This window comes from Tenrec ecaudatus, chromosome 4 (assembly GCF_050624435.1).
Source record: "Tenrec ecaudatus isolate mTenEca1 chromosome 4, mTenEca1.hap1, whole genome shotgun sequence".
Classification (NCBI taxonomy): Eukaryota; Metazoa; Chordata; class Mammalia; order Afrosoricida; family Tenrecidae; genus Tenrec; species Tenrec ecaudatus.
In genome coordinates, this window is record NC_134533.1 from 139,748,520 (window position 1) to 139,761,874 (window position 13,355).

Sequence of the window (13,355 nt, forward strand, 5' to 3'; positions counted from 1 at the left end):
GCCAGGCCCAGGCAGCAGGTAAAGCACCATCTATTTTAATGAGATATGAAGGGCTGCCTCTCCAGGCAGCCCACCTACCGGAGACCAGGGCGGTTTAGGCAACAGGGAATTGGGTTGATTACAGAAGCAGCCCTGCTGGGACTCAGGCCCACTGGCACCAGCACTTCACTAGCGGCCACTTTGGGGGGTGGGGAGAGAATCCTCTTGGAGGAGGCAGCAAAGGGACAGTTGAAAACAAGCACTCACCTCTCTGAATGACCAGAGGTCCCCTCTTCTTCCTCCCTCACCCCCTCTCTCCTTTCTTCCTTTCCTCCTTCATTTCTCCACTCCCCACCCCCACACTATTATGACTTTTCCCCCAAAACAAGCTTACATTCCAGTTACTTCCCTTTCACTGAACGGCCTTCCCAGTAATGAACCCTTTGGAAGCACAGTCACATGCAGGTGTCCTGGGAGCTTAGAGCGGTATTGCTGAAATGGGACCTGCCGTTTCCCGTGAATGAGTTGGACTGCAGCTACCGCCTTTATGGTTCGTGTTTCTTTGGCTTTTCTTCTGTTATCAAAATAGCACATGGCCATTATGGTACATTTTTACAGTGGCAGGAAAGTGGAGGGAAGCAGGGACAAATTGGCTGTCGCAGAGCTTCTCTGAGAGGATAGCTGCCTTTGGTCCTGACCCAGGCGACGTTCCCCTTCCTGTACATGGTGGGGTCATTCCAGGTGCAGAGACTAGGTCATGTGGGGCCTTGGTGTTTGCACTTTATCATTTAGCACAGTGGTTCTCAACCTCCCTGATGCCGGGACCCTTTCATACAGTTCCTCATGGTGTGGTGACACCCCACCCAACCATAAAATTATTTTCATTGAAACTTCATAACTGTAATTTTGCTACTGTTATGCATCAGGCAACCCCTGTGTAAAGGTCGTTCGACCCCCAAAGGGGTCGCGGCCCACAGACTGAGAACCGCTGATTTAGCACAATGCTTTCTTCGTGATGTCCTGCCCTTTATATAGGTGTGCCGCCATTTACAAACCACGCCTCTCCTGGGGGCCTTTGGGATTGTGCCCAGAGTTAGTTGTCTTTAACTACTGTTTGTCGTTGCCATGGCGAACAGTGCCGCCCACTTTCCTTGCAACCCCATGCGCAACTGTACCTGTGGTTTTCAGGTCCCCGGGCGGCTCGGCTTTGGCGAAGGTGCTCACAATCTTGATGTCTGGGAAGAGCGCCACCCCGCTGGCACTTTCAAACTGGGCGGCAGGCCTCCAGAAGCGCTCGGTGCCCCGCAGGGTGATGCGGGGCTCGATGGCCTGCAGAACCATCACGTAGGCGTCCACATCGGGGATGCTAATGCACACGTCTTCTCCAAAACACCTGCGGGAACAGTGGGGGAGGGGCACCCATAAAATCCTTGGGCTACAGGCAGCGTCGCCACTGCTGGTCCGGCACCGGGGCTGTGAGAGAGGCTCCAAGAATGCCGACACAAAGTCAAGCCACTAGCCATCTAGTAGGGCCTTCCAAAGATGGGCCCCTGGAGGAATGGGAACTCTCTGTAGGAGTGACAAGTAGCGTTTAGACCTTTAATTATCCTGGAAGCAAGAAATCAGCGGCAGCATAGCTGGGCAGCACTGGCTTATTGTGGGTGGTGAAGAGCCTGGTGGTGCAGTGGCTAAAGCTTGTGAAAGAGCTCGGCTGCTGCTCCCCAAAAGTCAATGTTTGGAAGCCCCTAGGTGCTCCGTGGCAGTCTGCTGCCACAATGAATGCCAGCCTTGGATTCCGTAGGGGGCAGTTCTGTTCTGTCCTAGAGGGCCACTAGGAGTCGAGGGGACTGGACTGCTCTAAGATTTGGGCAGGGTTGGGGGAAGCAAATTGTCGGCTATACCGCCTTACTAATTGAGAGCCCAGGGTGGGTGCTAGGTGTCTGAGGACTGCTTCACACAGGGTACCCTATCAGGTGTAGGGGCAGAATAGAATGGTCAAGCGCTCCCTTTTCCTGATTGAAAACAAGACAGAAATAGTGCCACACAGGCAGGCCCAGCCTAGGCTGACCCCACGTGAGTCTGAGTAGAACGGTGCCCTCTTCCTCAATGGTGACTTTTTCGGAAGTAGCCCACCAAGCATTTCTACGGAGGCACGTCTGGGGAGATTTGAAATCTCTAGCTTTGGGGTCAGTAGCTCAGCATTTAATCATTTGCAGACCCAGGCACCCCTTCTCTGATCGCTGTTGTTCTTCTTCATTGCCCTTGTGTGGGTCCCAGCTCCCAGAGAGCCTGCATGTGTAGAGTAGACGTGCTGTTGAGAGTTTTCAGGTCCAAGGCCAGTAGAAGCTGATCACAAGGCTTGCCTTCCCGTGCATCTCTGGTGGTTCCCAAATGCCAACCTTTTGCTTTCTTACTGAGTGCTCAAACAGTTGCCCCATTGGGTCCCTTCTAATCACAACCCAAACACACCAGCAAAACCACTGGAACTGAGTTAATTCCGATTCCGAGCAACCCTATAAGACAGCTAAGAACTACCTCTGTCAGATTTCAAGGCTGTAAATCTTTATGAAACTAGAAAATTTCACCTTTGTCCTGTGAAGCTGCCAGTGGTTTTGAACTGCTGGCCTTGTGGTCTAACCCACTATGTTACCAGGGCTCCTTTCTATCGTACAATTAAAACAAACAAACAAAACAAGAAAACAAACCCCATGCCATCAAGGCAATTCGACTCATAGTGATCCTATACAGCAGAGTAGAACTGTCCCAAGGCTGTTAATCATTACAGGTGCAAAAGCCTCTTCTTTCTCCTGGGGAGCAGTGAGTGGTTTTGAACTGCCGGTTTTATGGTTAGCAGACCAACTCATAACCCACTGTGCCACCAGGGCTCCTTTATAATAATGTATGAAAAAATACCCACTGCCATCCAGTAAGTCTTTAGGCCTTAAGTTCTAGGCATCAGCTCAGGTACGGCAGAAACTAAAGCAAACTGGGTTTGTATGGGCAAAATAACAGAACATTTTCTGTCACATGAAAACACAGATCCATTGATGTACCCTCATAGGGCAAGCGGGGGAATTAAAAAAAATTTTAAATGACAGCAATGATGAAACAGAAAACAGAACCCAGCTTTGTAAGAGAATATTCCATGGCCACTCACTGGACTTTTGATGAGACCTTCAGGCGACGCACGCCCGCTGTTGGGAACTGCCTGGAGTTGATGTAGGAGACCTTCTGGAGGGCACGGTTGATGTTCTCAATGTCGTCACCTTCCATCACCAGGATGGACTGCGAGGGGTTGAAGTGATACTGGAAGACACAGTGGGGGTTGGGGGTCATGGAGGGAATGGGTAAAGATGTACAGTCCCATAGAAGTCTTCCATTTCCATGTAAAAACCACTAAAACCACCACCAACTACAGACACACCAAACCAGTTGCAGTGAGTAGATTCCAGGGGGCCAGAGTAAAACTGTCCTCCATGGGGTTTTCAAGACTGTGAGCTTTTGGAAGCAGATCACCAGGCCTTGCTTCAGAGGTTCCTCAGGGTGGTATCCAATAGTCAGTCTTTCAGCCAGTAGTTGAGTGCTTCACTGCTTGTGCCACCCAGGGACATTTTAAGGCCACTACAATCATGTCCAAATCATAAGTTTTTTAACAGGTGATAGTTTTAGTCTCTACCTGCTGCTCCAGGCAGGTTTTAGAGCCCTTGCCTAGGAAGTAGTCTCAGGGATTATAAACTCCTGATAGCATCATCCGGAGCCAAGATCAAGGTCAGGAAAGCAGTCAGTGCTGTGGAAGCTGAGGAGCCTACAGTGAGGGGCGGTCCATGCTACCCAAGTGGTGCTGGCCAGACTGCTCTGTCTGCTGTCAGCATAGAAACGTTAGGACTTGGGCTCCTTCACTGTTCTTGTCTTTGGCCTTGGACTGCCCCTCAATCCGTCCGTCCCTCTACTTCCTTACCCCTGTCCTTGCTTCTTGGCATCCTACCTTAGCTCATTGTCCAACTCTCCCCCCAAATCTAATCATGGGTCTGACTTTCGGGGTGAACTCTGTTCCCCATGGAACTCACTCACCATCTGCTTTCCCAGCTGCACTTGTTATGGAGTCATCCCATCTGGAGTTTGTTAGCCCACACTCAGCAGGGGGCCATGTGGTCCGACACGCCCAATCTAGTCACGTGGGCTGCTGCATCACACTAGATACAGGTCAATCTTCACCCTCCCCAGCCTCCTGCAGCTACGCATTTTTGAATGGAGCATGAAGAACTGCCTTTGCATTGCTTTGAGATACGGCTCTTGGCACGCTTTTGAGCAAGAATTATTAGGAACTGCTATCAACAGGACAGCAGAAACATAGTTATGGAAATTCTATCAGCTGAATGCTCACACCACCGACATGGGAGACATGCAGCTGCAATTTCTAACCATCATTTACTTGTGTGAATAGATAATACATTCGTACACACACGGGTATATTTATACATTCTGAATGAAAAGTCTCCTGTTTCCCATCTACCTAGTTCACACAATTACATCCCACAGGTAATCCCGGGGGAGGACTGGGCACTGCTGTCCTATTGTTAGCAGGCGTCACCATGTCACTTGCAGCCCCCTTCCTGCAGAGTACACCTTCTTGCCCTGCAGAGCTCAGTGGTGGTCATTCGAGTTACTTGCTCAAAGAAATGTCTGCAAAAATAGTGTTTGGTTCACACCCATGTGGAGACTTGAACAATTAGGTCCTTGATGCCCTCTTTTCCCAGTCATCAAACCAGAGAAGCTCCTTCGAGACTTGAATCATCACCTTGAGTTTCATAGTGAGGATGGCAGAGCACAGAGTTGCAACTTATCTATTATGGACATGAATTTTAAATGTCAAAATTTTGTTACATAAGCCACTGAATTTTTTAAATCATTTGTGAACACAGTGTAACCTAGTCTGTCTTGAAAGTTATGCTTTAGTTTTCTTGTGACATATAGATTTCCAGTTTTCTTTGTTCTGATACCAAAGGTGGCTAATTAGATATTCTTCTTTTTTTTACTTTTTCACTTAGCTCTTATTTGGGAAGTTTATTTGTATCAGTATATACTATTCTTCCTTATTCTGTTTTATATCTGTATTGTATTACTATAATCTATTCAATCACTCTAATATTGACATTTTAGTTCTTTCCAGTCTTTACTAACAATAGCAATTAATATCTTGTGTAGATTTCATTTCAAAAATACGTGAATGTGTATGTAGGATAAATGGTTACAAATGGAATGTTGCTAGGTCAAAGAGTATTTCACTTATAATTTTGATGAAATTTACAAACTCCACATTTCTAGGAATTGTGTCTGTGGATAATGGGTATTCCAGAACACTTAATTATGGTCATGAGGAATCTGTACCCAGACCAAGGCTGTGTACAAACAGAACCAGGGGATACTGCAGGGTTTAAAACCAGGAAAGTTGGGAGTTCGGCAAGATGACACCCAGGTAAGCAGCCCACATTGAGAGCTCCATGATAATCAGTGAACCTGGTGTCCAGGAGGATGAGTGGGAGGTAAGTAAAAAACCTCCTGGGACAACCCAGAATACTTACTTGGTATGGGAGGTGACCTTCCCCCCATCTAGCCTTGCTCCAGAGCCCCAGGGATCTGTGAACTGGTCCCAGGGATCCCCTGGCCCACTCTGGACCCTGCCAATTGGCCAATCCTCAACATGGTCACCACACAGGAGCCAGCCAGCTGCTCAATTGAGTCCCCCACAGTCACTGCTAGCCCCCATATGGAGTCTATCTGCCTGGGACACTCTCCACCATAAGCTGCTTTCTTCTCCCCTCCAGCTCCCTTCTCCCCGCATGGTGGCAGGTCCCAGCACTTACCTGGAATTACTGCCCACCACCCACTCGCAGCCCCAGATGCTGTCCTCAGTCTGCCGGCTGTCAGTTTAGTAGCCTGTGGTTGTGGTGGCTCTCCCTACCAATGCCTGGACCCTCCTACCCATGCAGCAGTGGCGGCTTCTCCCACCACCACTCAGTGTGCTTACCCACGACTGCGGTAGCTGCGCCACCATTGCCCAGCACCCCACCCTGTGGCAGTCGGGCTTTCTGACTGTCACCCTGCACTCCCTCACATGGCAGCAAGGCCCTCCCTACCTTTGCCCAGCACCTCTACCCATGGCAGCAGGGCCTTTTCCACATTTGCCTAACACCCGCTCCTGCATCAGAGGGGCTTCTCCTGCCTTTGCCCAGCACCTTCAAACCTGTCAGTGGGGCTTTTCCATGACATCCCAGAACCTCAACCAGCATCAGTGGGACTTTCCCTGCCTGTGCCCGGCACTCCTCTCCCCTAACCCCCGTTGGCAGTGGGCCTTCTCCCACTGTTGTCCAGAGCTACCCTCGCTGCCTGCAAACCCCCACCTGTGTGCTCAGAGAGGGCCACCACAACTTCCCTCCAAATAGAGAACCCCACTGTTTAAGGAGAGCAAAACCCCAGTGAGGTGAAGCAGTAGCTTGACCCCTCAATGCAGTTTGCTCTAGGCGCTCCAAAGAAGCATTCCTATCAGCCTCACAACGAGAGAGCCCAGAGCTCTTTGACACCCTGGAAAATGACACCAAGCTCCTCCAGAACAAACACACAGATAGCAACCATCCACAGCAACTTCAACAAAAAAAACCCAGGAGAAACAAAACACAATGTCAGAGTAAGTCCTGGATCTAGTGATATTCATAGAACCGGCAGAAGTTGAGCTACCACAGGAAAAAAACTTCAGAATGCTGCTTGGAGTCATACAGTATATGAAGGAAGCATTACAGAAAAAGATGAAATGATAGAGGAGATAAAGGCCACATACAAAAGGGAAATAGAAGAGGTAACAAAAGCCAATAACACATTAATAGGCTTCACCAACAGGCTAGAAGCTGAAAGCCATACCAGCGACCCCGAGGATAGCCAGGCAGACTTCAACAAACGGCAAAGACAGTCCAATAAGATAATCAGAGAAGTTGAAGGAAACCTGGCCACAATGTCTGATGCTATGAAAAGGAACAACATTCGAATAACCGGACTACCAGAATAAGACACAACAAAGAATCCAATGGCAAAAATAGTGAAGGAATCCCTAAAGGAAACTTCCCCAGCTTAATGAATGAGAATCAAGCAACCATTCCGGAAGCAGAGGACACCAGCTAGACTGAATTCCAGGAAGAATTTTCCAAGGCATATAATAGTTGAACTATCCAACTTTGAGGAAAGGAGAAAATCACGAGAGAAGCTGGGGGGGGGGGGAGGGGGGAAAGGGCAGTTACCTGTAAAGGTACCCAAATAGGAATATGCTCAGACTTATCAGCAGACACCATGAAGAAGAAGCGAGGGAGGACTAACATCTTCTGAAAATTGAAAGAAAACAAAGCAACCCCCCAAATACTTTCTCCAGCCAAATTATCTACCAAGACAGGAAAGTAATAGTGTTCTGGGACAAGGAACAACTCAAAGAATATATGAAAAGAAACCCAGCTCTACCATAAATCCTTGCAGACCACTGTGGTTAGAAGAACAAAACTCACCAAGCCCAAATAGGACACCACCACATAGGACAACTCCACCTAGAGGTCAATGCATTGAATACAGCCCCCAAAATAACATTTGCTCTGTGGTGAAAAGAAGGCAAGAGAGAATCACACACACATGCACAACACACTGAAAAGAAGGGAGGTAGGAAAACACCCAACACAAAAGGTACAGGATGACATCACAGAGTCCACAGATGCATAACTCTGAATATCAATGGTCTGGTATCACCCATTAAAAGATAGAGGCCAGTGCACTGGCTTTGAAAACACAACCCATGGATCATGGATTTGCCATCTACAAGAGACACAGCTCAAGCTTGAAGACAAGGATGAGAATCAAAGGCTGGGAAAAATATACCAAGTAAACGGCAATTCAAAAGAAGCAGGGGTGTCAATCCTAATCTGTGACAAAATCGATCTCAAGGTGCAAGCCCACAAGAGATAAGGGAATTATATAATGTTCAAGGGAGCAGTCAACTAAGAAACAGTGATCATGATAAATATTTACGCACCCGAGAGACCGTGAAATTTGTCAATCAAATGCTCCAAAAGATGGAAAAAGAAACCAGAGGCTCAACAAGCATAGTAGATGACTTTGATTCACCACTCTCAATAAATATAGGGAAGAAAGCTTAACGAGGAAGCTACAGAACTAAACTCTACAATTAGGCGACTTGACCTGATAAAAATTTTAAAGTGCTCTACCCAAGTGCAAAAAAATTCACATTTTTCCAAGCCCAGATGGCGCATACACAAAGATAGACCACATGCCAGGATACAACTCAAGTCTCTGTAAATTCAAGAACATAGAGGGTACTTAGACTGTCCTCGCAGACCACTATGCCACAAGACTGGAAATAAAAAAGATGATTAAGAAAACAAGGGCAAACAATTTGAGTTTGAATAACTCTCTACTGAAAAATAAGTGGCTATTGATTCAGATCAGAGACAAAATCAGGAAAATTTTAGTAGCCAATGAGAATTAGCATATAATATACCAAAACCTTTGCAACACAGCAAAAGCAGTTATCAGAGGAAGTTTGATACCAATAAATGTACACATGAAAAAGGAAGAGAGAATTATGATTGGTACTCTGGCACAAAACCCCCAACAATTCGAGTGGAGTGAACAGGACAATCCTACAAATAGCAAAAGAAAAGAAATAGTAAAAACCAGGGCAGAAATAAACGAGCGGGACAAAGAAAACAATGCAAAAAAAATCAATGCAGCAAAAAAGCTGGTTCTTTGAAAGCAGTAACAGAATCTATAGAACATTAGCAAACCTAATCAAATAAAGGAAGGAGCAAATATTAACAATAAGGATGGGGAATAAAATGGGAAATTACAATTGACCCTAAGGAAGTTAAAAGGATAATTACAAAATACTACAAAGGCCTATATTCCAATGAATTCAACATCTTGGAACAACTGGACAAATACTTGGAAAAATGATCCCTCCATAGACTATCCCAGATGGACGTCAAGAATCTCAAGAGACCCATAGAAATAGAGTAAATAGACAAAGTTGTCAAGGAAATATTAACTAAAAAAATCCCCTGGGCAAGACGGCTTCACAGGAGAATTCTAACAAGAATTCAGGACAGAACTGGCACCAATCCTATACAAATTCTTCCAGACCATAGAAAAAAATAGCTAACTTCCAAATTCTTTCGGTGAAGCTAGCATAACACTGACACCTAAAGTGGGCAAGGACCCCACAAAAATTGAGAACTATAGACTGATATCGCTAATGGACCTTGACACAAAAGTCCTTAACGAAATACTGGCCACTAGAATGCAAAAGTTTGTAAAATGAATGATTCACCATGACTAAGTGGGATTCATTCTACGAATGCAGGGATGGTTCAACATCCAAAAGCCCATCAGCATTATTTGTCACATTAACAAGAAAAAGGATAAAAACCACATGATAATATCAATAGATGTGGAAAAAGCAATCGACAACATCCAATACCCTTTCCTGTTTAAGACACTGAAGAATATAGGAATGGAAGGAAAATTCCATAAAATAAAACAAGCTATGTATGAAAAGCAGCCAGCACTAGAGTAAATGGGGAAAAGACAAAAACAATCTCACTGAAAAAGGTGACCAGACAAGAATGCCCCATGTCCTCACTTCTATTTAACATCTTACTGGAGGTCCTCACTAACAACACAAGGCAAAGGAAAGGCATCAAAGCTATTCATCTGGGGAAGAAGAGGTGAAATTATTGTTGTTCACAGATGATATGAGTTTATTAATGGAAAACCCCAAAAACTCCATAAGCGGAGTGCTGGGAATGATAGAGAAATATAGCGGTGGCAGGACATGAGGTCAACAAACAGAAGTCTATCAGATTTCTATATGTATTGAACGAGTCCACAGAAAAGATCAAATATGTAGTATCCTTCACCACAGCCAAGCACAAATTGAAATAGCTAGGGATATACCTAACAAAAAACCAAAAGATTTGTATGAGGAAACTACAAAGCACTATTATCAGAAACCCAGAATGACCTTCACAAATGGAAGGATATCCCATGCTCAAGTTTTGGAAGACTAAATATAGTAAAGATGTCAATTCTGTCCAAGGTACTATACAAGTTTAATGCCATCCCAATATAAATGCCAATAACCTTTCGAAAGAATTAGAGAAACAGACTACCAGTTTCATATGGAGAGGGAAGAAGCCCAGAATTAGCAAAGAACTCCTCAAGAAGATGGAAAAAAGTCAGAGGGTTTGCTTTACCTGACTTTAGCACCTGCTATACAGACACAGTGGTCAAAACAGCGAGGTACTGGTATAGTGACAGATATTCAGACCAATGGTAAAGAACCGATAACCCAGAAATGAAATCATCAGCATACAGACAACTGCTCTTTGACAAGGACCCCAAAAATATAAAATGAGGAGTATCCTCTTCAACAAGTAGTGCTGGGGAAAAAAGGATATCTACCTGCAGAAAAAATGAAGCAAGACCCTTACCTCACTCCATGCACAAGAATAAACTCAATGTGGATCACAGACCTCGAGGTGAAACCCCAAACTCTTAGGGCCATCAGTGAGGGAATTGGGACAAGCCTAAGAGCTATAAGAAATAGGGAAGGACACAAACATAGAAGAAGCACAAATTGACAAGTGGGATATACTGAAGACAAAACACCTGTGCACATCAAAAGATTTTGCTAAGAGAGTAATAAGAGAACCTACAAACTTGGAAAAGAACTTAGCAATAATACATCAGACAAAGGACTTATTACTGAAAGCTATAATACTCTGCTAGCCAACAATAGGAACAAAACCAGATAGCCCACTGAGGAGATGGACCTGAATAGAAGTTTCATAAGGGTTGAAATCCAAATGGCCAACAAACATAAGAAAAAGTCCCTGATACCACCTAATACCCTCAAAGATCGCCCAATTCAAAAAATCAGAAAGCAACAAGTGTTGGAGGGGCTGTGGGGAGACAGGAACTCTCATCCACTGCTGGTGGACCTGTAGGCTTGTGCGGCCATTTTGGAAACCGGTAGGGTGATACCTAAAGCAAATGGAAATCAAGCTACCATATGACCAGTAATCCCCCTACTGGGCATATACCCCAAAGAAGTAAGAAACAGACCATGACCCCACATCTGTGCTGCAGTGTTCATTGCAGTGCAGTTCACAATCGCAAAGAATTGAAACAGCCTAAATTTCCATCAACCAATGAATGGATTGAAAAGCTCTGGTATATACATATAATGGAGTACTACGCATCTCTAAAAAGCAGTGATGAATGCATGGAGGACATCGTCACATAGGAAGAGTTGGAAGAAATTATGCTAAGCGAAGTAAGGCAAGCATAAAGGACAAGTACAACACGAGTCCACTGAGGCAACCTTGAAAAACACAAAGGGTGTAGGAGAAAAGCCATCAAATACATAACTTCCCGGGGTGAGGTACAGGCACTGTGGCCGTGGTCAGAACCAACCCAGGGGTACATATGGCCGCCAACTAAAAAGAAGGGGGAAGGGAAGGAAAAAATAAAGAATGTGGACAGTGGGGGAACAGGGCACTAACCCACATATGGGGAGGGGATTGTTCATGTATCCACCGGAAAGCAAGAAAGGGACCAGATCGCAACCTGGAATTCCAAGCCTTGAAGGCAACAGGCCGGCATGAAGCAGCAAACTAACAGAAAGGTCTGCAGGGCCTTTCCCTGTCCCAGCTGCATTGACCCCTTCCCTAGAAGGATGCACTACAGAGCACAGCACTGAAGAGACAGTCTGGGAAAAGTGGCAGGTCTGCCAAGACCACATGGGAGCAAACTAAGAGGGAAAGAGAGAGGGAGGGAGGGGGGATGGATGGATGGAGGGAGGGAGAGAGGGAGAGAGAGAGAGAGACAACTACATCCTGGCCCACCAAGCCTCAAGGATGACATTCCTGCTTGGAGCAGCCAATTCACAGAGAGCAACGTAGGGCTGGCTCTACCATGAAACATGATGCCTCCTCACTGACCCACAGCAGTACAGGGGACAGCACTGGAGACACAGTGCAGGAATTGTGTCCGGTCTGACACCCCCCACCCCCCCACCAGGAGCAAAACACAGAGGGAGTGCAACAGAACATCCAGGGGAGCAAAGTCCCTGAGGAATCCTGGAAAATAGGCCTCGGAATCAGTGGGCAGGGCTTGGCATGTCACCCGATTGGAAAACACTCATGATGGTCAGCAGACAGGTCTGGAACTATTTATAGGCGCCCCCCCCCCACTTTTTCTTTTCCTCATGTCTATGCATATACGATAGGCAGGATAAACAATCCAAAGGAGAAAATAACAGGACCCATGACTGGTGGGAGAGGAGGAGGAGGGAGAAAGGGAGGGGGGAGCCAACCAACCCAGGGACAGGGGGACAATAAAAGATCTAAAATCGATGGTGAGGTGGGCATAAAATGCCTGGTGGGGTTTGATCAAGTGCAATGTAGGCAAGAGAAAGTATTGAGAGCCAAATGAAGGTAGAACATGATAGTAGGGCAGGAAGAAAGTTAAAAGAAACAGAGGAAACAACTAGGAGGCAAAAGACATTTATAGAGGTATAAATATAGGCATGCAGATAAATCAATATGTAAAGTAGTAGATGGGCATTGGCTGTCTACCCAGGTACCCCTCAATGCAAGAACACATTGTTCTAATAACCTGGCATTCTATGATGCTCACCTTCCAGACAGGATTGCTGAAGTAAAAATGGGTACATAAGAAAAAGTCATGAAGAAAGAAAGCTGATAATGCCCAGCTATTACAAAATATTGTATCTTGGGTCTTAAAGGCTTGTGGTTAAACAAACGGTCATCTAGCAGGGAAGCAACAAAACCCACTTGGAAGAAGCACACCAGCCTGTGTGATCACAAGGTGTCGACAGGATCAGGTATCAGACATCAGAAGAACCCAAACAAACAAACAAACAAACAAACAAACATATCAATGAAAATGAGGGGGTTTGGAGTGGAGACCCAAGGCCCATCTGTAGACAATTGAACATCCCCTCACAAAAGGGTCACAAGAAAGGAACGAGTCAGTCAGGGTGCAGCATAGCACCAACAGAGTACACAAAATTCCTTCAGTTCTTTAATGCCCCCCTCCCACCACTAGCATGACCCCAATTCAACCTTACAAATCAGGCAAAAGTGGGCGGAGCATGTACACTAGCGATAACCCCTTCAGGAGCAGTAATGGAAGTAGGGATTCCACGAGGGTAGGGTTGGCAGGGAGATGGGGGTGAGAAATGGGGACCCAACTGCAATCATCATCGATGTATTATAATACCACCACCACCACTAGGGGGA

The 13,355-nt window shown here is 45.9% G+C and overlaps 1 protein-coding gene across 1 annotated transcript in view; it reads right to left on the reverse strand.

The window, feature by feature from the left end:
- CLSTN2 (calsyntenin 2) overlaps positions 1-13,355 on the reverse strand; it is a 444,486-nt gene that overhangs the window by 15,373 nt on the left and 415,758 nt on the right. Inside the window, exons 11-12 of the mRNA XM_075547855.1 lie at positions 3,137-3,285; positions 1,155-1,372 (exon numbers count right to left, since the gene is read on the reverse strand). Of these exons, the coding sequence (XP_075403970.1) occupies positions 1,155-1,372; positions 3,137-3,285 (367 nt within the window). The remainder of the gene's footprint in view (positions 1-1,154; positions 1,373-3,136; positions 3,286-13,355) is intronic.